This window comes from Camelus bactrianus, chromosome 19, assembly GCF_048773025.1.
Source record: "Camelus bactrianus isolate YW-2024 breed Bactrian camel chromosome 19, ASM4877302v1, whole genome shotgun sequence".
NCBI classification, from domain to species: Eukaryota; Metazoa; Chordata; class Mammalia; order Artiodactyla; family Camelidae; genus Camelus; species Camelus bactrianus.
Window position 1 is genome coordinate 14,036,953 of NC_133557.1, and position 25,172 is coordinate 14,062,124.

A 25,172-nucleotide genomic window follows, 5' to 3' on the forward strand; every position below is an offset into this window, starting at 1 on the left:
TTCCTAAGTTTGCAAACATTAGACTCACTAAACAAAATTTATTCCAAATGCCAATATCTGAAACAAATTCAGAAAAAAATCCAAAACCCTTTTAATTCTTCCTTGTTTTTTTTTTCCTTGAAAACACTAGATTTAATAGAAAAATATCACATTGGAAACAAGTCCATCAATCCATTAGCTTGAAACAGAATGACGGCACAATCATGTATAAAAGCTAAAGATGAAATGCTGGGACCAAACACAACAGTGAAAGAGAGGCCTGAGCCAGGCTCTGAAAGATCTTTCCCAGAAACAGAGGTAGCAGCAGCTTCAAAGGGAGAAGGAGGAGGTAGCAACCAAACCATCAAGGCGTAAGAGTAAAAGGAAGGCAGAGCAACTGACTCATCTTGTGAACAAGGGGTGAAGGATAAAGGGGGAGAATATTTCCTGATGTTCTGGGAACATCAGACCATGTCACGTGAACTTGGGAGGTTTAGTAAGGCAGAGTATTTAAAGTGGGGAAAGGATATTAGGCAACTTTAGAAGCACTTGGTATGTTTCTTGGAGCTCAGCTCTTAGGGACACAGGAAACATGTCACTCCAGTGTTGTTTCTAAACTCGTAATTGAGCTGTTTGCCCTGGCCCCATCGCCTTGGCTGAACACAACCATGAATCTTGGCGGTTTGTGTTGCCCAGTGGATCGCCTCCTTATGAATGTGTAAGAGGTGCCACAGTGAGACCTTGAAACAAAACACAGGGCTCATGTGGGAAAAGGGTTTCTGCCTTCCTCCTGGTGTGGGAGGGCCTGTCAGGGAGGGGAGTTTGACAAGGCTGGGCCCCTTGAGGCTCTTAGTCTGTCAACAAAAGCCTTCTCTTTAGCCTCACCCATCCAAATCCTCCCTAAGGAGTCCTCTGAGTTCACAGAAAGGCCAACTGAGAGAGCAGGAAAAAACTGGGGAAAGGAAGCAAGGGCTAGTTTTTTTTCCCACGGCACTTGTCACTGACCAGAGGGGATGCTTCCTTAGACTGATTTTACACATTGAGAGAGCTTATTTCTTAATATGGAATAGCAATTCTCAAATAAGGGGTAGGCCTCCTCAAGAGGGGCTCTCAAGACTTTCCAAAGAGGTTTTGCCCGATATACATAAGCTCCTAATGCCCTCTCAATTGAGAACCAGTGCACAGAATGATAGAAATTCCTGACGGGAGTGTATTGTACATGTGAAGCAGTTTCAGAGGCAGAATAAAAACCTAAAACCCCTCAATGTGTGGGGCAGACATCAAAATTATGGAGTGGTTTTTTTTCTGATTAAGTTATGAACAAATAGCTTAACTCTATACAAGATACCATACTGCATACTAAGAACAGTAAATTCACACATTTATCTGGAGTAACCACACTAGATTAAAGAAATAAAATTCTGTCCTCCTAAAAACAATTCCAGAAAGACCTACCTGTCCCAGTGAGGTACTTGACATTAGGATTAGCAAAGGCTAATCAATGTTATGGTTTCTTAGAAGCCTGGCTTTTCTGTTTCTTTCTCTTTGATACTGTACAAGGGGTCCACCAACTTGTTATGAACAAGCATTAAACCTCTGAAATACTTGAAAGTCTTCACTTTCAACTCCAGGCTGGCATCCTCGTCACACACATTGTGTGGGGATGCTACTTGAAGGCAGACATGGTCCACATATTTTTCATTCCCTTTTCGATGGCCTTGTACAGAGCAAACGCCTTGCGAGCACCTGTGATGAAGACAGTGCCCATGCCTACTGTCAGAGCCATGGTGAGATCTCCACCGAAGAACCTAGCCTTGGCCAGGGTAGTGTCCATGCCAATGTCTTCACACAAATCCTGGACACCAGACCAGAACCCAACTTGTTGAAGGCAATGAGTCCCTCAGGGCTGATGCCTCCAACAAACAGTTCAATCCCATCCATCACCCTCAGCCTGCAGGTCAGCTGCATTCCCATCCAGAAGGTGGCTTTTTCTGGGTAAATGTCAACGTGCTTGAAGAATTTGTTCCACATGAAGGAGTGGTAGCTCTCTCAGTGGTCTTGAGGAAGGCCCACATACTTATCCATGTTGAAAGTCTTCACATATTTGAAGGACAGGTCTCCATTCTTATAGTACTCCATCAGCTTCTTGTAGCAGCCAAGTGGGGCGCTCCCAGTGGGAGCCCCAGGGTGAAGTGTATATATATATATATTCATATATATATATATATATATATATATATATATATATATATATGAATGAATCACTTTGCTCTACACCTGAAACTAACACAATGTTGTTTGTCAGCTATACTTCAATTAAAAAAAAAAAAAAGGTAGATGCAACGTGGAGCAAATGGAACTCTTACACACTGCTGTTGGGAATGCAAAATGGTTCATTTTGAAAAAGCACATGGCAATATCTTATGAAGTTAAACATGTACTTACCATTTGGCCCAGTAATCCAACTCATAAGGGAATAAAAGAGAAATAAAAATATATGTTCAAAGACTTGCATGCATATGTTTATAATTATTAATAGCCCCAAACTGGAAACAACCCAAATGTCCATGAACTGGTGATTAGATAAGACAAATTATAGTATAACAAAGGTATGGAAAATTGCTCGGCAATAAAAAGAAACATTTATACGTACAATGTTAACGAATCTCAAATGCATTATTCTAAGTGACAGAAAAATACCAAAGATTACATTCTGTGCATACATACATTTATATGAAACTCTACAAAAGGCAAAACTATGGTGACAAGAAGCAGACCATTGGTTGCCTGGGCATGTGGTGGGGAGGATGTGGGAAGGGCAGGGAATATTAGAGGGAAAAAAGAAAACTTCTTAAAGTGATGGAAATGTTCTATACAGGCATACCTCAGAGGTATTGTGGGGTTAGTTTTAGACCACTATAATAAAGCAAATATTTCAATAAAGAGTCACACAGATTTTTTTGGCTTCGCAGTGCATATAAAAGTTATGTGTACACTATATTGTAGTCTATTAAGTGTGCAATAGCCTTATGTCTGAAACAACAATGTACATACTGTAATTAAAAAATGCTTAATTGCCAAAAAATGCTAGCCATCATCTGAGCCTTCAGTGAGTTGTAATCTTTTTGCTGGTGGAGGGTCTTGTCTTAGTGTTGATGGCTGCTGAGTGATCAAGGTGGTGGTTGCTGAAAGTTGGGGTGGCTGTGACAATTTCTTGAAGTAAGACAACAATGAAGTTTGCCACATCGATTGACTCTTCCTTTCATTTGAACACTTAGAGGCTACTGTAGACTTATTAATTGGCCTATTTCAATATTGTTGTGTCTCAGGGAATAGGGAGGCCCAACGAGAAGGGTAGAGACTGGAGAACAACAGGTTGGTGGAGCAGTGAGTACGCACACAACATTTATCGATTACGTTCACTGTCTTACATGGGTGTGGTTCGCGGCGCCCCAAACAATTATAATATCATACATCAAAGATCACTGATCACAGATTACTATAAATATAATAGGAATGAAAAAGTTTGCAATATTGGGAGAGTTACCAAATTGTGACAGAGACACGAAGTGAGCAAATGCTGTTGGAAAAATGGCACCAATAGACTTGCTTGATGCATGAACTTTCAATTTGGTAAAAAAAACCCCACAGTATCTGTGGAGCACAATAAAGCAAAGCACAACTAAGTGAGGATTGTGGTGGTAGTCATAGAATCATATGTAATTACTAAAATTCCTCAAACTATACACTTAAAACGGGTACATTTTGTTCTATGTAAATTATACCTCAATAAAGCTGGGAAAAATTCATCATAGTATAAAAGATTTACACAATTTCCTTCATGTGAAAAATAACTGCAATAAAACCTTTTTTTTTCATTTTTAAAACTTTTTTTTATCGAGTTATAGTCATTTTACAATGTTGTGTCAAATTTCAGTGTAAAGCCCAATTTTTCAGTTATACATGAACACACATATATTGTCACATTTTTTTTTCGCTGTGAGCTACCACAAGATCTTGTATATATTTCCCTGTGCTATACAATATAATCTTGTTTATCTATTCTACATATGCCTGTCAGTATCTACAAATTTTGAACTCCCGGTCTATCCCTTCCCACCCCCCTCCCCCTTGGCAACCACAATAAAACCTTTTAAAATTTGAAAAGGTCATCTCGGGTTGATGGGAATAGAATTTTCATTTTTTGCTTATACACATTCTAATTTTTCTATGATGAATGTTATTTTCCATAATTAATTAGTTCCTTAAGTGATGACGACCTACCTGAGGTAAGTAGTTAAGTCCGACTTGGTTTGGTGTGGATTGTGTCAAGGCGGATGCTTGAACCAGGATCTCCATATTCTTGGCCATTAAACTCTTCTGTTGGACTCTAGACAGGTACTTCTGAACTTCCTGGAAAACAGTAGCCTGGGATGCTTAACAAACCTGTTTGTGTACTACACTATTTGCATAGTTAATAAGCCCTCAAAGGTGATTCTTACCACTGGGAAATTTGATGGAACCACTGCGCTACACGTAGAATCTGAAACCTAAGGAATATTTTCTTCTCTTAACATATTAAGAGTCTGTCATTGATGCCAAATAACCCCACGTGGGTATTAGTTACCCAACCTGGAATCTGTTACCATTAATCCTTTCTGGAAAGTCATCTTCCTTTTGAAGCCATCCCTGACTGGCACCTCACACCTGACCAGAGTTAGGTGACCCTCGGTGGTTCCTTTTCTATCCCCATCACCAGTACATGAACTAAAGCCTACAGCTCTTCTTGCCCAGGTGTTTAATTAATTCAAAGACTGGCACTACTGACACTTTGGGCTGGATAGTTCTTTGTTGTGGGGGACTGTCCTCTGCACTGTGGGATGTTTAGCAGCATCTCTGGCTTCTACCCACTAGATACCAGTAGCACCACCCCTATGCCCAGTTGTGACAATCAGAAGTGCAAAAATACCAAGAACTACTAATTTGTCTCTCATATCAGTCTAACATAGTCTATCCTCCACATAGCTTCCAGATTCTAGAACTTGCTATTCAAAGTGTAGTCCTATTGACACAACTTTGTAAACTGACTATAACTCAATAAAAAAAAATTAAAACAAACAAAAAAACCAAGTGTAGTCCTTGGCCTAGTAGCATTGGCGTGATGTGAGAGCTTGTTAGAAAAGCAAAATCTCAGGCCCAATCCCAGACTCTGCATTTTTAACAAGATTAACAATCCCTAGTGATTCCTAAACTCTGCAAGTCCGAGAAGTACTGTCAGGAGGTCTCTAACTTGCTTGAGGGTAAATATCACTTGGAACAAGTTGACAAAATTCCTAAGTCCTTTCCCTGGAGATTTCCTTCCATCAAGGATGGGGCCTAGGAATCTGTATTGTTAACATGTCTCAGGTAATCCTCATCTTTGGGCAAGTTAGGGAACTGCTGCTCTAAAATAAATAAACATCAGGTTTTGTCATTATCCACTTAAAATTAAAACCTCTTTAGTGGCTCCTCATGGCCTAGAGCTGTGGTTCTCAATCAGAAATCTCTGGGGAGAAACCCACTCACTGATGTGTTTTTCAAAACTCCCTAGCTGCAGCCAATGCTAAGAACCACTGGAAATGACCAAGCCTGAGCTCTTTACCCAGCTTAGAGCTCAGCTATGGAAGGCCCCTTTCTAGCCCTGCACTTTTGCATACGGACACTACCTCCCAGTCTCACCAAACTTCTGCACTTCCCAAACCTATAGTAGTACTTCCATGCCTCTGGGCCTTTCTACTGAGTTGTGTTCTTTGAATATTCTACTGCCCTGGCAAAGTTATTCATCCCTAAGGACTAAAATACCACTTAGCCCCCACTTTAGAGTGAGTTTAGACTTCCCTGACACATTTGTCCAGGCAGAGTGAATCATTCCCTTCTCTGTGCTAACACCATCCCTCTTTGTGTAGAGCTATATTACTATACTTATCTCATTTTATTAATGGGCTACAAATATTATACCTTGAGGACAGGAACTGTGCCTAGTTCACCCTTCTATCCCTAGCACCTAGCAAAGAGCCACATATAGTAAACAGCCAATAAGGCTTGTTGACTTAGTGAAAGTACTGTAAAGGAATAAAATTAAAACATGCAGGAATATTACCTTTTTTTTTCCTTCGAGTTTTATTGAGATAGAACACTGTATATAAGTTGAAGGTGCATAGCACAATGATCTGACCCACATACATCATGAAATGATCGTCACAGTAAGTTCAGTGAACATCATTATACATAAATACAAAATTAAAGAAATACAGATTTGGAGGAAGGATGAGAACTCAGGATTTACTCTCTTAACTTTCATATATAAAATACAACAATATTTATCATGTTGTACTTTACACCCCTAGAACCTATTTATCTTTTTTTTTTTTGAGTAAAAGAAATGAATTTTAATGGTTAGCTATTTGAAGTCCTTGGAAGCAGACAATAAAGCTTGTTTTAAAGGGAAGCATACAAAACCTTTAATCTTTTTCATATAAGGAATATTACCTTTAAAAAAAATCTGATTTAACATAATCTAACCACATAAAAATGGTCATTAAAAATGAGCTTTTAAGCTGTCTCAAATGGAGAAGTACACCTGAAAGCACTCCTAAGAAGAACCCTTTTCCTTAATTTAGTATCATGATTTGGTCCATTTCAAGGTCTTGAAATAATTGTTTCTTTATATGTGTCTAAGGCCTTTTTTCAATTGAGGTGAAATTCACCTAAAATTAACCATTATAAAGTGTAAAATTCAGTGTCATTTAATAAATTCACAATGTTATACAATCACTGCCTATATCAAGTTTCAAAATTATTTTCATCACCTCATGAGAAAGCCTGTAGTCATCAGCCACTCCCCATTCTTTTCCTAGCTCCTGGAAAGCACCAAGAACATTATGTTTTAAGTTATACTAAGATATTTAAAAGATATAAAGTAGAAATTTAAAGAGATATAGGTTCTAGATGGCTGCACAATTGCATCTAATCACACTGAAAAGAGCACAAGTAGAATTTTTTCAATAATCTCAAAAACTCCAATATTTTATTAACCATTTTATGTACATTGATATCCAGTCTTGAAAACTGATAAAAACATGTCCAGAGTTTCTTATAAAGACAACGTACAACATTTTGCACATTAACAACGATGATGAAAATGACACAATAGTTATAGCTACATAAAAATATATACAAGGATTCAAGGCAGACTCGATGTTATTTGGCTTATAACATGTGTAGATACTACACAAAAAATGAGGATGTAATTTTCAGAAAAGTATAATGTGACCAAAATCACTTTTCTTCTTAAAATTTAAAAATAAAATTCCTAATAATTGTAATTACTAATTCATAGTCAAATCTTTGACTAATTCAAATTAGCCACGGTTAGACACAGGGTAAATATTTTGCATTTTAAAAAGTAAAGTTTTGTGGTTAAAAAAATATACATTTGTTAACATCTTCTCAAAATTAATTAACAATGACTTACCCATGTCCTTCCAGATTCTGAAAACACAGTAGAAAAAGTGAATATTGAACAGCTGATTCTTTGGAAAGCTGCACCCCTAGCCCTGGAAAACATCCTTAAGGGGCCCCAGTGATCAAACTTGAAGGGAAACTCACATTTCAGTGATACTGAGAACAAAGAGGGGATAGTGATAAGCAGCTGTTTTACTGATGTATAGTGTAACCATAAGGCGTGAGGTGATATTAATGTGGTTTTGAAAAAGGTTTCAACTGTCCTTAGGGAATCAATCAGACACTGAGAACAACTGATCTTATGATGACCTCAAAAATAGTATCTCACATATTATCATGGTAATATAATTTCCCATTAAGGAAATTTAGTTTCTAACAACTCTTTTCTGTATTTTACTCTACTAGACTGAGAAGCAGCTTATTTTGAGAATTGTATGACATAGTATAATCATGTATAATTAAGTTAATGGTTTGGAAAACAAAATGATAATAGTTTTAAAAAGTACCTCTTTATTAGGTTGCGACACCAGGCTAAGAGGGCTTAGGGTTGGAAAGCAAGGAGTGGGGGTAATGCATGGATTCAGGTACAAATCCGCTTCTGCTCAAGGAGAGGAAGGGCATGAGAAGTGATCTGGACAGCCCAGAATGGTAGTGGCGCCTGGATGTGGAGTTACTACACTGGGTCAGACACAGGCTGATGTAACATCCTCTGGCCTAGATGCCACGGGACCCAACCACTACTTAATATTAAATTGTGAGTACAAACATTTCAAAGCACACTTACCAAAAATAGATTATTCACACTCATATCACAAAGCCCAGAGGAAGATATTTGATTATTTAAAAAATTATATTAAAAAAATTATGAGGTTTCTCCTTACTTCATCTGAAAAACCCAAGGAAAATATTTTAAAAATTCTATGACTATTAATATGTTTAAAAGGCACTTAAAACATTCCTTTACAATTCAACTCAAAATACATCTTTGTCTACTGTGTTTTGAATATATGTAAAAGAACCAAAATGCTTAATTTTGGTGTGATGTTTCTTGTAACTCAGTGATACTTACTACCTGAATGTTTGGAAAGATAGAGCCCCAACTTTCTGCAAAACAACCTACAAGTGCTTTTATCATAGAAATGGGCAGGGCACTAATGATGAGCTCTTTCACTGACAACATCTTGTAGTCGTTTAAGTAAAACATCATCATTTTCTTGACAGAGGTGTTTGGCAGGTGATTCTGCATCACCATCGATGGCTATTGCTCGCTTCTTGGTTCTCTGCTCACCTTGCCTTATCATGTTGTTGATGTCTTTCAAACTCTGTGCAAAAATAGAGGACATGTGTGTAAAAGGTGAAAAAGGGGAAACAGTAGCAAAGAACTAAGCTAACTGCTTTTTCCTGCCCTCTATCCTCCATCCAAAGCCAAACACTGGGGTAGAGAATATTTTTTGAATCTAGGCAGTCTAATAAGGGTGATTAGAACAAATCTTTTCAGGTGATTTTAAAAATTGAATTTACCTTATAGTGGTAGTTTTCAAAATGTGGACATTAGACCAGAAGCAGCAGAAGCATTGAAGAATTTATTAGGAATACAAATTGTCAAATCTCACCCTGTATCCACTGAATCAGATCAGAGATTCTGGAGGCGGGACCCGACAACTTATATTTTATCAGACTCTCCAGGTAATTCTGATTCTCCCTAAAGTTTGAGATCCTCCTCTTGAAACAATGCTTTTCAAACTTCAGCGTGCTTAGTAATCATCTGGGGGACCTTGTTAATGATGCAGATTCAAATTCAGCAGGGCCGGAGTGAGGCCTGAGTGTCTGCATTTCCAACATGCTTCCAGGTGATGCTGATGTTGCTAGTCTATAAACCAGCCTGAGAGGAGTGGTTCCTGAAAGCCGTGCATCACGACTGTCTAGGGAACTTGCCTGCCAGAGCTTTGTGATTCAGTCAGGTATCTGTGTTCAATAAGCTGCCCAGGCAATTCTCACCTATGATTTTGGAATCACTTCCTTAGAAGTCAGCTGATCCCATTTCTGATTTTATGCAAGAATTTCTTCTAAACATTTTTATAGGAAACTAACTTCGATGAAGAAGAAATGCAAATCTGTGAGGTATTATATCTCAGTCAACTTTGTTTGTTTGCTAAGTATAGTAGGAACTCAATAGGTATTTGTCGAACTAAATGAGAAACTAGTAAGTTAAAGAGCTGCCATGTATTTGGACTGAGTTATAATCTGTCCCACTACAATTTCTTCCAGTTGGTAGCGATTCTGGCTTCTGGAGAGATTCTAAACATATCTGCTTGACAGCCCTTGAAATATCTGAAAACAGCAATCATGTCCCTGTCACATCTTCATCACTATACAGGAATAAACATGGAGATAACCACAGAGCTGTTTGTAAGTAAGAGGCCTTTGCTTTCAGACTTTTCACTATGCTGGTTGCCATGTACCAAATTAACTTTCACTTCTAAGACCTTTCTTTATACTTGTTCCCCATGACTGACCACTTGCAAGTGTTGCCTTACTGGTCCTTCTTAAGATCATACTTGAGCAGGGATTCAATGGGCTGTGAACTCCCCCAATACCACATCAATCACAGTGGATTAAATTACCTCAACTGAATACACTGCTCTTGATCACAGGAAACTTGCCACAGTAACAGTGCATATTTATTAGTAGTAACTTTGCAAAAAAAAGATTAAAGATTACTAATTGGATATGTGAAATCCAATTTTTAACACATGTACGTAATTGTTTTGCAGTAGAGTTCACATGCACCTTACCTTAGAAGGGCTGCCATTGAACTTATACAGCAGAGCACTCCTTGGCGTAAGGCCTGACCCATTCTTGTGTGGGGAAACATAAATGGAATGCTGCTGGGAAATGCGGCGTGGGGAGCCTGGCTGTTGCTTAATATGTGGAAAAGGAGAGAGCGGTGGAGCTTCCATCTGAAATAACACAAGAGGAAGTATTTTGAAGATAAAAGTTTTCTTTTTTTTAATCCTACCGTATTTTTATTCTGACCTGTCCCTTCCCAGCAAGGGTGAAGGGTCAACATGGAACTTTTCTTTTTTTTTTCTTTAGTGTATTTTTATTCTTATTGGTATCTTCTAGTTAGGAGTCAGTTACACTGTCAGAGCTTATATTTATGGCTGAAACAATCAAGGAAATAGTTTATTAACTCTCATTTTTCAACAATTACTAACAAACTAAAATTTATTTTCCTGGATCTTTCAGGAAATCTTGAAGAATTCTGGGCAAGACAAAAAAGCAGTAAACCAGGAGCATAGGAACCCCATGTCTATGCTCATAAAGTGGAGCAAAGAGTAATCTATGTCCTAGCACTTGCAATAAGAATCTTTCTCCACACACACACCCACAAGCAAATTAGCAGCACAGAGAATAAAAGAGAAGCAGAGAATTTCTGTGAGCCAGCAGGATGAATCCAACATGGAACAAATCTCTTAACGAAATGGTTAAGACTTTATACAAAAATGCAAAAGATTTAGGGACAGAGTTACCTGAGAAAGGATTGTACTTTTTAAAAATAATCTATACAGTGTTTCCATTCCATTCCAAAATAAATGGAGGTGACTCCTTAATTGATACTTCACTCATCATCTTCACTTGAAGCTAATAAAACTAGTTTTTTTTTTTCAACTGGCTAATGATAGAGATATTCACAGTACTGCACATGGTCAGGGGAGGTGGAAGTGAGGGAGTAGGATGAGTAGTCATGGCTTCTGAGGATAATCACAGAACATATTCCTTGAAATGCAGAAGGACAGAAATGTAGAGAGAGACACAGACACACATATATGGCTCCTGGCTGGATGCAGCTTCTACTGAGTCCCATTTTCTTATAACTGAAGTCTGGTGTCCCGGGAACCAACTTCAGCTTATACACTGATAATACTTTCAGAGATCTGCTTGGCACTGCCAAGTTTAGAGTCTGCATAAAAATTTCGTAGTGTGGCTTCTATTATTGATTCAAGCCTGTTTATTTCCTTTTTTTTTTATCTTGAGAAAAACACTTATCTTAGAAATATAACAACAGAAATCAAAACCAAGAAAAAAATTACCAGAATTGTTTTCATTTTCCCATGTTCCCATCTAGTCCTTGCCCATGTGCATATACAATTTCTAGCAACATGATCACAGTATGGATAAAATTTCCATGATTTCCTCTGGTCTCTGTCATATCATAGCCTTAATCACTCTCTGATTAATTATTAGTATGTTTTCCCCTATAAAATGCATCAGTAAGGCTTTAACTATGAAACACTTATCTAGAAAAATAAACTCACAGTAATTCAATTATGAGTACAGATATTAATAAAGTAGTAAAATATAAAACATACCACATGGTCCTGATTTGCCAAGTCGTATTTCAATGCAAATGACTTCACTCTTCCTACATATATTGTATTGTAAAATTTGATAAGATCACCTCTTTCCTCTTTCACTGGTCCAACGGAACAGTCAGGTGTTTTTGTAGCATCTTCCAAGTCTGTCAAAAGAATTCAGTGTTGTGATAGGTGTACTTTAATCTATAAATTAGTGATTTGAATCACAACTCTCTCCACAATACAAAAGAAAAAAAATCAAATAAACCTAGATCTTAATGTAAGACAGTATTTTTAGAAAAGGTTCAGAAATCCATCTATATTGTGGGTAAATTCCATTGGAGTTTTGAGAAATGCAAACATGTAAAGTTAAAGTGATACTCTATTTTCTAGATACCACTTCAGCAAGATTGTTTTCACAACTTTACCTGTTGAGCTCACTGTCACTGGTGGCCCTGAGATAGGCACCAGCTCTGGGCTGGAGTTTAGCTAAACTGAGCTTCAGAGTACGGGCAGCAGTGGCAAACCCTGAGCTTCAGATAACAACAGGGCCTGCAGATATTCATACCGGCTCTTTGAGAAAGGTGGAATGACCCTAAAAGGTAAAGTGTATCCTCATATATTAAGGAAGAAGCAAAATGAAGTGCTTGTGTTTATTTTTCTGCGAATACATGGCAGGTGACAGGTGCTCAAAGAGCCTTAATCTCCCATGCACAACAGGACCCTCTGTGCTCAGCCTATAGCTGGTGTCCTTAGCTATAAAATGACAGCTTGCTCCAAGGTGCTTTCCTATTTATTGGTGTAACTCTGGGAAAGTTTACAATACCAGGTAGACCTCTAGCCTACTTTTTGTGGGGAAAGAGTATTACAAGCCATCTCCTATCTGTACATACAGGAACTAAGAAAACTACTGGCAATTAAAAAGAATTCAGCATGTGAAAAAAAGTTCTCATTCTCAATGCACTGGCCTGCAAACAGTGAGAATATGGGTTGAAGCATGCTTCCACCTTAGGAAAATCAGAAAACTCAAACATGGTCCAAGGGCCAAGCAGCCACAGGGAATCACCAGAGGACTCTCAGTCCCAGTTTGGATGTCTTTTTTACTCTTGCTACTTTTGCTGGATCTTAATAGAGCAGAAAAAAGCTATGTAACCAAATAAGTTGAGGAAATGCTGCATATTATATCCTTCTCTTAGAAACTCAGAATACATGTTAGTATATTACAGGCTCTGAGAAATTCTGCAGTTAGAAAAAAACACATGTTCACTTTAATTCTAAACTTCTCAAATTTTCTATGCATAGTTCCTCTTCCCTATTACCGTCCTGAGACACACTGTCCCAAGGCAGTAAATACTGGTTTAGTGACAATCTTGTAGGTTATTCTTGTTATATGGATCAACTAAAACGATTTCATGTCCTTCTTGGATTAGAAATTTCTGGAGGTAGATACTATAGTCTTCATGATTCTGTGTTATTCCAATTCCAACAGTTATTCTCTAGGACCCTGGATTCTAACTAAACATGATTTTATTTAGCTATGAACTTTTTCATTTCAAAACAGAAATGTTAATAAATGTATATAAAGCAGAATTGGATCTGAAATCTTTATGTTGTAGATAGAGTAGCTAACCCTCACTTACCTCAAATTTTTTGGCAGGTAATGTACCATATTCTACTCTCTTTTTGCACTATTTAATTATCTTTGTTTTGGTTGGGGTGGTGTTTGTTTATTTTTAGAGGAGGTGCTGGGGATTGAACCCAGGAACTCATGCATGCTAAGCATGCACTCTACCACTTGAGATATACCCTCCCCCCAAATTCTACTCTTTTGAACTTCATTGCTCCGTGTATCCCAGATACTCGCTAGCAGTTCCTTAATTAAAAAAAAAAAAAAAAAAAAAAGTCTTTGACCCAGTCAATTTTCTCTAAGAACTAGACCAAAGATCAAGCTACAATACTGTTCCTCACAAAGCTGTGGATAATTGGAAACAACCTAAATGTCCCACATTATGGAATTAAATAAATCATGGTACTTATACACACCTGTACACATATATACACACTAAGAAATGGAAAGATGAGACAAGAAAAAGGAGATGGGCAGCAGAGGCATTTTCACAACTTACAACATATGAATACTGAACATTTGATTCTCCTTTCTTTTTTTTTTAATTGAAGTATAGTCAGTTTATGATTCTCCTTTCTTAAAAAAAAAAAAAAATCACTAGTGCCTGAAGTCTTAGCATGATGGTAGCAACAAGGTGGTAACCTTGCTGGTGGTGGCAGAATACCAATACACTTATTAGTAACAGGATGCGTCCTTAATTGTCTCCCCAGGCACATCACTGATGGCTATCATACTTTCCCTGTAATTCTGATGTATTTTTGAATTTTATTAAGTGTCTTATATATGTTTTATTAATGTGTGTAAGTATACTAGGAAACTTTTAAAACACAATCAACAAGGCACAAATTAATGGTTTCAATACACAACCTCTTTGGAGGAAGGCACTTGACCCATCCTTATCTCAAACTCATTTGTTTTTTCCCAAAACACATATGCATTATCCACCCCACCTATATCACTGACTCCATGTTGTCTGACATCCATTGTATTATGTACAATGTAATCAAAGGTGTACTACATAATGTTAAGTTGGGCAACTTACCACAATCTGTCATTTCAAAATCAGCATTCACGTTTTTATTGTATGCCACAACTTCTCTTGGAATAATTTTCAACAGTACACTTCTATAGACCTATAGGTCAGAAAGGAAAAAAAAAAGACTCCTGAGGCCCAAAGAGGCACAAGTTAAGCAAAGCCAAAATAAGAAGAGCAAGATATCAAGCCAGTTGGAAAGGATTTGTCTTTTTATGTACAGGTGAGATTCAAGGGCAAGATGTTAGCAGCCTGGCAAATGTAGATTACGGCCAACATCTTAGAAAAGCCTACCACCTAAAATGTGCCATTGTAGGAGTTTACAAAATAGAACAATTAAGTAAGTACCAACTAAACACCATGAGCAAGTTTCATCAAATAAAAGCAACTTCAAAGATCTGACCCTGTCCCTTCTTCCTTTTAATTCCTTACATGAGAATCATCTGTCTCTTTGGGGCTTATTTTCCTGTTCCCATCCCATGCTCATCTCCTTTCAGATGGCCACATGAAAATCTGTCCGCCTCCCTGCCCCTAAACTATTTTTCACCTCCAAGATAGTGGAAAGACACAACCCATTTCCCCTCATCCTATGGACATTGGTATTGAGAGAATATTTAGGAAGCTGTGGCTTGGCCCACTTTTTGACCCACACTAACTTCACCTTAATGATCTTTAGGGATACTCTGAACCTCTGAAAGCTCTGTTCCTGAGGGAGGGATCTTTCTGATGAGGCCCAGAAATTAGGCCTCTTCTGGCCTGTCACAGGATACAACAAATGCCTATATTTGGCTCTTCTAATATCTCTATATTGCAATCAGTGTATTTGGGGTTTGAGTAAACAAGTGAAATTATTTGCAGGGCTCTCTTAGAAGAGAATACAGCTACTGGTACCAGGGCCAGGGATATATGAGCCACCACATCTTTTGTCCTGTCTAAGATGGCAGATCACCAGGGCCAGAGAAGCCATTATGCTCCTTTACAGCAGAGGAATCAGGCTCCTGCACAGCCAAAGCCTTAAGATAACCTGGTCCTTTGCTTTTCAGGTACAATAATAACAATAATATAGAGCTAACAGTTATTAAATGCTTACCATGTGCCAGGCCACTATGCTAACATTTTATATTTCCATGACTGAAAGGCTGTACAGAATTCTCACTATGGCTATTTTAATAGCATTATCAGAAATGCCTGATATCTATTCAAAGATGCAAATATTAAGGTTCTTAGCAGATGGCAAAAGAAGCTCAACTTAAGTTAATAAGTCCTCAAATTTCACTGGATTTAAATATCATCAGAGAATCAAGTCTCATACAATTGAAGATTATCATATATTTTTTATTAGATTTTCTAGTGGAAAATGTCACCACTCAACAAATGAACAAATGGAATAAGAGAATGTATGAGAAATAAACGCAAATATACGGATGAGTCAGAGGCAGCAAGATTTCTGGCTTCTACCAAAACTGTTCTTTAATGGAACTGTCTTGAGTTTGATGGTGTCCATTAAACCAAAAAATCTATAGTAAAACTATACAAGAAGTTTACCTTTTATATGACTTGTCAGCAGAGAAATAGTACAAATCTATTTTTGGACAGGAGGAAAAATAATGTAACTCACGTGACTATTAGCCTGGGGCTGATTCCTATAACTTTTCATTATTTCTTGAAAAGTTCTTTCTTCTTTTGTTACCTAAGGAAAATAAAAACTACATTTATCAACTGTTTTTAAAAGAAAAATGGCTCTGAAGAAAAACTTCAATTATAGGCTGGCACTGAGAGCAGTCTTGCAGAAAGCCATTAACCCCAGGCCATTCCATGACTAAAATTCACTACCATTTATGACTTTTACTACCTTAAAAGTTCAGGCTTTGTGGCCTGTGGGGACTCAGCTAATAGTTTCATTAATCAAAAGCACTAAGATTGCCATGGTATAACTACTGAAAATGCACTTCTTTATAAAAAGAATGATATAAGAAAACTCAGATCTGCTGAATCCCTTGCAGTCTCCAGTTTTATTAGTTTTTAAGTACTTATTTAAAAGTAAATTAACCACATACTAAAGGACAGAAAATTCTTGTGGTGATTCACAATAAATCTGAGCAGTTATTATAGGATTAGATGTTTAACATTTCAGGACAGACTGTAGGGTTTCTAATGCTTAGATCAAAAAGTCACAATGGTGGCCAAATGAAAGAAGATAAATTAATGATCCATAAAAATATCCCCTATAGTCTATTTGTTGTCACAAAGTTCACTTAAATTACTCTCTTCTTCTATTTCACTGTCCATTAGTACTAAACCTATTCTTCATAATGATGTTCTCCATAGAAATGGCAAAGGCTGAACTCTGACAGTTTTCAAGAAAACAAATAACTAGTTAGTAATATTTATTAATACCTATTTCGTATAGAGATTTTAAAGAGGCAACATGAGAGGGGAGTCACAAAGGAGTTTGAAAACATGTCCTCTGCGTCAAAAAGCTTAAAAATAAGGTCCTAACATGTACATCTGCTAGAACTGCCAGCATGGTTAATGTGGTTAAGCCCAAGGTTACAGATGATTGTTTCAGATAAAACAGAATTTTTAAAAACAAGTAAGATATGCTATTTTATGACTTAAAACAGGTTGTAATAACTGGAAAGTAAAATGCTCCTCTGAGGTGGGTGTAATATATCACTGGAAAGCAATATAGTACAGAAGCTGTTTTACACAAGATTGTGAATCAGGAGATGACAAGTTGTCACTTACTGTGTAACTCTAGCCAAGTTACTTTCAGCTCTGGGACTTGGTTATCTTAAATGTAATGATCATTTTACTTTAAAGTACAAAATTAGAGGTGTCATGGGGTGGGAATGGAAATGGTGCTGTTCACATTAGCAGTGTAGAGAAACACTACTACAAATGATCTCTAAGATCTTTTCCAACTTCTTTACAACCAATATGTTCTTATGAAGTGAGAAGGCTGATTATTATAAAACTAAATGGAGAGTCCAAAGAATAGATACAGTAGCTGGAATTTATCACTTAATTAGCAATGGTGGGCATAGTTGGCTTACAGAACTTAATGCAAACTAATGGTCAAGTGGAACAGACTTTCATGTCATGCTGCAAATACAGCAAATAGGGCTAAGAGCTTCCCCCAACTTACACGTTACCTTTGCCATGATGTAAAATGCACAAAGGAGGAGCTGATCCAAATGTCTGTCTTTCATCAGATCAGGGCAGTGAACTAAAGTGAATTCAAAACATGTCCATATCTTCCTTCTTAACTCATTTGAAACATCCAGTTTTAAACATAAATCACGTAAGCGTACACTTGCCAAATGATAGACCTAGGATGGAAGATAGGGCATTGATGCAAAAAAACCAAGTAAATAATTTCTCAAATTTATGTCTTACCATGAATGTTTCCTTTCAGACCAAGATTAACAAACACCTAGGCTGTTGATACATTAAATTACATAAAATCTCTATTCTACAGTACTAGTTCACTGCTATGGCAGAAGAGTATCAATTAAAACAAAATTCTCTTTGGAAAACTACCTTAAACATTTTTTGGGGGGGAAAGATGTTATGTGCTACTCTGTGCTGCCAACTACGTTAAGTGAGAAACACTAAAATTAAAATGCAGGATCTACCTGCATCATGGCCATTATGAATACATAATTTTTTCAAGTGTTCAAAAGTCTCTCTCTCTCTTTTTTTTTTTTTTTTTTTTGGTTCAGGTAAAATGGCTGGAAGGCCTAAAATGTCACATAACATACTAAAATGTTAGACTCCAAAAATGAGTCACAAAGCAAAACCGTTTAAAAACTTTCCCCTATGTTTTACCTTGTTTTTATGAGCACATAAAAGGAATGTTAAATAAGTGATATACCAGATTCTGTTGTTGTTGCTGTTGTTTTTTATTGAGGTATAACTGACATACAACATTGTATTAGTTTCAGGTGTCCAATATAATGATTTGATATTTATACATATTGTGAAAAGATCACCACAGTAAGTCTAGTTAGCTAACATCTATCACCATACATAGTTAACAGAATTTTTTTCCTTGTCATGAGAACTCTTAAGATCTCTCCGCAAATTTCAAATATGCAATACAGTGTTATTAACTATAGCTACCATGTTATACATTACCTCTCCATGGTTTATTTATTTTATAATTGGAAGTTTGCACCTTTTGACTCCCTTCACCCATTTCGCCCACCCCCAGCCCCTGGCAACCACTAACCTATTCTCTGGACCTATGAGATTTTTTTTTTGTTTTTTACAGTCCACATACAAATAAGATCATACAGTATTTGTCTTTCTCTGTCAAGTTGTTGTTTTTAAGTACATCAGAGTAAATTCAGTTCAGTGTCCTGAACCTTTTACATAGAGAGTCTTTACATGAACTGATACTAATGCAAATGACTCGAACGTCCTGCAAGATCTAAAATGATTTCTAATCATCCAAGAAGCATTATGCTTTATTATTTTATGAATTGGTAACCTTACTGTGGTATTCCTAAACCAATCTATACTGTTTGAACAAAGTCTTTAAATCTAAATGTTCAGGGGGAAAAAAAATGAAAAATACATCCTTTATAGAAAAGTATCTTTTGGCAGAGGAAAAAATCCACAAATTTGAGCTCAAAAATGAATTTTAGCTATCCAATACACTAACGTGATGGAAGAGAGACAAGGGTTGACTCCAAAGCCACCAGTGATTCATTCAAGGTACTTGTAAAAGGTATAAGTTGACATTATTTCTATGTTAAATCTTTTAGTCCCATTGCATTAATACTAAAATAGCTTGGGCATTATAATGAGAACTAGTCAAATCTTAAAAGGTGACACACTGGATTTATGATAAAAATTATACAGCTTCCCTGTAGTGTTCCACCAATCTTTATAATGAATTTTCAGTAATTTAAGCTTATCCACAAGATCCAGGATACACACAATGAACTACAATCTAAAGCAACATAACACAATGGAGTTTTCAGTAAATGCCACAAGATGGCCAACTGCTTACTCAAAGTTATGTATTCAAGCTGGCAGGAAACATAAATTATTTCAGGAAATGGAATCAAATCCTATGAGCCCGAGTCCAAACATAGCTCATCAAGATCATAATGTTCTTTAAGAGACCAAACATGTTTTTTATAAAGGCTAAAGGTATGTTACGTGACACCAAAGCTAGACAAACACACTATAAGCAAAGAAAACTACAGACCAGAATTTCTTATTGATGTGAAAATCCTCCCAAAAATACTAGCTGAATGCTACTAACTGAATGCAACAGCATACACTAGAAGGATTATATACCACGACCAAGTAGGATTTATTCCTGGAATGAAAAGATAGCTTAACATATGAAAATCAACCAGTGTAATATACTACCTTAACAGAAAGAAGGGAAAAATGATGATTATCTCAAGATTGATGCAGAAAAAAGCATCTGACAAAATTCAACACCCTTTTGTTATAAAAATACTTAACAAATTAAGAACAGAAGGAAACTACTTCAACATAATAAATAACCATATATGAAAAATCCATAGCTAACATTATACTCAAATTGAAACAATGAAAGCTTTTCCTCTAAGATCAGGAAAAAGATAAGGATGCCTAATTTTAGCACTTCTATTCAACAGAGTACTGGATGTTCTAGCTAGAGCAACTAGGCAAGAAAAAGAAATAAAGGGAATTCAAATTGGAAAAGTAGTCAAATGATCTCTGTTTGCAGATGACATGATTTTATGTGAAGAAAAGCAGAAAACCCTGGAGTTCATTTATAAAAAAAAGAACTAGAAAACAAATTCAGCAAAGTTGCAGGATACAAAATCAACACACAAAAATCACTTTCATTCCTATACTATTAACAATGGACAATCCAAAAATGAAATTAAGAAAATGATTTCATTTACAATAGCATGAAAAAAGAATACGATACCTGGGAATAAACTTAACCAAGGAGGCAAAAATTTGTACAATGAAAACTAAAATGTTGCTGAAAGAAATTGAAGAAAACACAAATAAATGGAAATACAATGTATATTCACAGACTGGAAGACTTAATGTTAAGACGTCAACACTACTCAAAGCAATCTACAGACTTAATACAATCCCTATCAAAATCCCAATGATTTTTTTAGCCAAAATATAAAAAAATTCCATCCTAAAACTCATGTGGAATGTCAAGAGACTCTGGATAGCCAAAATAATCTTGAAAAAGAACAAAACTGGAGGGCTCACATTTTCTAATTTCAAAACTAATTCAAATTATAGTAATCAAAACTGTGTGGTGCTAGCATGAAAAGACCAATAAATAGAATAGAGAGCCCAGAAATAAATCCTCACATATATGATGGTGAATGACTTCTGACAAGGGTGTCAAGACCATTCAATGGAGAAAGACAGTCTTGTCAACAAGTGGTGTTGAGAAAACTGGATATCCACATGCAAAATAACGAAACTGGGTCCTTACCATATAAAAAATTAACTCAAAATGGATCAAAGACCTAAATACAATTGCTAAAACTATTAAACTTCTACAAGAAAACAGGGGAAAAGCCTCATGACACTGGAATGCACAATGGTTTCTTGGATATAACATCAAAAGAATAATACAACAAAAGAAAACATATAAATTGGGCTTCATCAAAATTAAAAACTTTTGTGCATCAAAGGACACTATATACACATAGTAAAAAGGCAACCCATGGAATGGGAGAAAGTATTTGCAAATCATATATCTGATAAAGGTTAATATCCAGAATATATAAGGAACTTCTATAACAATAACAAAAAACTCAAAAAATGGGCAAAAGACTTGAATAGACATTTCTCTGAGGAAGTTATACAGATAGACAATAAGCACATGAAAAGATGCTCAACATCACTAATCATCAAGGAAACACAAATCAAAACTACAAGACACCACTTTATACTCATTAGGAAGACTATTATCTAAAAATAAAAAATAACCATTGTTGGCAAGGATGTGAAGGACTTGGAACCCTGTGCATTGCTGGCAGGAATACAAATGGTGTAGCCACTGTGGGAAATGGTATGGCAACTCCTCAAAAATTAAATTTAGAATTACTATTCCACTTCTGTATATACCGAAAAGAACTGAAGGCAGACTTGGATACTTGTACACCAATGTTCATAGCAATATTACTCACTCATAGTAACCAAAAAGTAAAATAACCCATATGTCCATCTATAGGTGAATGGATAAACAAGATATGGTACACACATACAATGGAATATTACTGAGCTTTAAAAAGGAAGGAAATTCTAACACAGGCTACAACATGGATAAACCATGAAAACATCACGCTAACTGAAATAAGACTGCCATAAAGGGACAAATATTGTATCATTCCACTTATTTGAGGTACCTAGAGTAGTCAAATTCATAAAGACAGAAGGTAGAATGATGGCTACCAGGGGCTAGGAGTGAGAAGAAATGAGGAGTTATTGTTTAATAGGTACAGAGTTTCAGTTTAGAAAGATTAAAAAGCTCTGGACTTTGGGTGGTGATGGAAGTTGAACAATGTGAATGTACTAATGACACTTAACTGTACACTTAAAAATGGTTAAAGTAGTACATTTTATTACATATATTTTACCACACACACACAAAAAGGCTAAAGCTGCCCTCTGTTACTCAATTTTTCTGGCATCGATTAAATGAGATCTTTTTAGGTGCTATAAAAACACGTACCTTTCTATAAAACAGTGCTAAGGACCCAGTTCTCTTTGGTTTGCTTATTCCAATTGGATGTACCTCTTGTACTTTAGTCAAATGAGTCTGTTTTGGAGAAGCACCAATTAATGACTGAGCCGTAAGTGATACAGGACTCTCAGCCTTGGACTCCTGAGTTGTATTCATGGAAATTGGTATCAGTGTGATCTCTCCAGCATCATTTGCAATACCTGAATGTACAAACAAGAGTTCTCAGTTTTAGAAATAAGCCGCATGTGTTTCAGAAAAGTTAAGTTTCCCTCCCTCTCCCTTCCCTCCTGTCTATCTATGCATAGGAATATGTTAGAAAAGGAGAAGAAAGCCACAAAAATAGTAATTCTAGGATATGATATTCTTGTTTCTAATTTCTGCTGTGAAACAATAATATTGTTTTGTTTTGAGCTCCAAAGGAGATGCTTCTAATCAATAAACAAAATTCTTGGTCAATGTATTCATTTGTAAAACTCAGATAAGAAAATAACAAAGAGGGTAGTAAAGTTATAAAATGCTAAAAATCAAAAAACAGTGCAGGCATACCTCACAGACATTGCAGGTATGGTTCCAGACCACTACAATGAAGTGAATGTTATGATAAAGAGAATAACATGAATTTCTTTTCTGATTACCTAGTGCATATTAAAATTATGTTTATACTACACTGTAGTCTATTAAGTGTGCAATAGTAGTATGTCTTAAAAAAATGTACATACCTCAATAAAAAAAATACTTTGTTGGGGGCTCAGGATTAGAGCGTGTGCTTAGCATGCACAAGGTCCTAGGTTCAATCCCCAGTATGTCCATTTAAAAAAAAAAACAAACAAAACTTTGTTGCTAAAAAATTCTAACTATTTCCTGACAAAAAGGGTTACCACAAACCTTCAATCTGGGGGAAAAAAAGGTCTGTATTTGTAAAGTACAATAAAGCAAAGCACAACAAAATGAGGGACATCTCTGTAGTTTCAAAACAAAACAAAACAAAACGGTGGCGCACAGAGGATCTTTAGAGAAGTGAAACTAATCTGTGTAACAGTATAATGGTAAGTATGTGCCATTAGACAGTTGTCAAAATCTAAGAATGTACAACAAGAGTGAACCCTAATGTAAACTATGGACTTGGGGTGACAATGATGTGTCAACTGTAGGTTTCATCAACTGTAACACATGTGTCACTGTGGTGCAGGATGGTGATGGCAGGGAAGGCTCAATTTTGCTCTGAACCTAAAACTGGTCTTTCAAAAAAAAGTATAGGTTCAAGGAAAACTACTGGGATAAAAAGATGAGGTGATCTAATCCAATAAGACATTTCTTAAATTTTTATCCAACTTATAAAAAATATTAAATTAATGCATCAAAAAATTACCGTGCAATGGGATCGTAACTTTATGTCCTGTTGTCCCTGTTACTATGGCTGTGGCCATTGTTAGAAGACCCTGCCCAGGTGAAATGGATATATTTTCAGCAGTAATGCTTGAAGAAGGAGCAATTTTCAATTTTGTTCCTTCTGTTATGATCCTGTCCATAAGCATTTCCTTTGGGGGGTCATCCCCAAAAAGTCTTCTCTTAGCACTCCCGGCGGTAGGAGAACTGTAGCGTTCGTGGACAGAAATTGGAGACAATGGCTGCATATCTAATAAAGAGAAAAACGTATAACAGTTTGACATGTATTCCAAAATAATAAATCAGGCTTATTCATTTATTCAACAAATAGATATTGAGTTACTATGCTAATAACATGGCCTCTGTCCTTATGGAATATTGAGTCTAGTGGGAGAGAAAAGAATGAAATAAATCTTACAATAAAATTATGACAGCTCACCTTCCTGGTTTCTTGAACCTCTGTCTATATTAAAGAAGCAAAATATTAAGGGTAAAGTGAAGCTGAGAGGTAGAATGTGGTGACTACTACTTAAAAAGTAGTCCAGCTAGCCTCTGTCTCCCAATCTTATCTAGAAAATAACATCTGATAAGAAGGAAAAATCAGTGATTTGGTTCACAGTTCTGCCTCCTCCCACATGCACACACTTCAAACAGTTTAAGGCAGTAGTTGTGGCTTCCTGATTTAGTAGATACAGAATCATCTTTTATAAGCCCACTGGAAGATGAAAATGAGTAAAAGTGTTATGGCTCTGTTTAACTTGCCTTCATCTGAGACATTAGTGTGTTAATCAAAAAGAAAGGAAGGCATGGATCATGCCTCTCATCTAGGGCTATTCTTCTGCAGGAGCTGCTCTCCTTTCCCTCTCCACTAGGTGCAAAGGTTCTCCTAGCCCCTTCCAATCTTTTCCCACAATTTTTCTCCACTTCTCTCAACCCATTATTTCTTTATAGGTATAGAATATGCTTTTAAAGTAAAAGTGTTCACTAATTATTTTTACATTCACTAGATAATTAGACAGCCATGTCATCTATTTTCAAAACATGTTTAAAAGGTATAAAAATTACCTCTGGCAATAATTTGACAGCTCTCTGTATGACTGAGGTAAATGGGGAAATAGTCATGGCTTAATAAAAATGTCTCCATAAATTCTGGGGGTTATGAAAGCAACTCTGACTTCTAGTCTCACTAAACAAGTAGAAAGTTCTATTGTAGCTCCCATTATCCTTTAACAGGAGTCTATCTGGATGCCTTATATATAAGAAAACCAACGCAGCACTTGAATCTGAGTAGGAATGTTCAGAGCTGACATTTCAAGGGAAAACACATTATAGCCCTTGAAATGATTCTTTGCCCAGCACAGTCCTGGAAAAGCTACAGTAGAAACTCAACAAAAATTTAATAAACATATAAATTAATAAGCTGTCTTTTCCCCTTAGTCAAGGCTCAATATTATTATTTTCTAAGGATTTTCCATTATTTGATTCTCTTGCTTGAACCCCTACAAGAAAATAACTTTTTCTTTTAATTATAAAAATAATATATCACCTGAATGT

The 25,172-nt window shown here is 36.4% G+C and overlaps 1 protein-coding gene and 1 pseudogene across 1 annotated transcript in view; both read right to left on the reverse strand.

Annotated features, from left to right (window-relative positions):
- Nucleotides 1-204: 204 nt before the first annotated feature.
- Nucleotides 205-2,133, reverse strand: LOC141573981 (glucosamine-6-phosphate deaminase 1-like; annotated as a pseudogene).
- A 4,881-nt stretch (nucleotides 2,134-7,014) lies between these two features.
- Nucleotides 7,015-25,172, reverse strand: part of RBL1 (RB transcriptional corepressor like 1) — a 46,098-nt gene continuing 27,940 nt past the window's right edge. The window contains exons 15-22 of the mRNA XM_074347252.1: nucleotides 23,602-23,868; nucleotides 22,221-22,432; nucleotides 17,656-17,832; nucleotides 16,119-16,190; nucleotides 14,510-14,600; nucleotides 11,856-12,004; nucleotides 10,278-10,442; nucleotides 7,015-8,804 (exon numbers count right to left, since the gene is read on the reverse strand). Coding sequence (XP_074203353.1) covers nucleotides 8,634-8,804; nucleotides 10,278-10,442; nucleotides 11,856-12,004; nucleotides 14,510-14,600; nucleotides 16,119-16,190; nucleotides 17,656-17,832; nucleotides 22,221-22,432; nucleotides 23,602-23,868 — 1,304 coding nt within the window. The 3' untranslated portion in view covers nucleotides 7,015-8,633. The remainder of the gene's footprint in view (nucleotides 8,805-10,277; nucleotides 10,443-11,855; nucleotides 12,005-14,509; nucleotides 14,601-16,118; nucleotides 16,191-17,655; nucleotides 17,833-22,220; nucleotides 22,433-23,601; nucleotides 23,869-25,172) is intronic.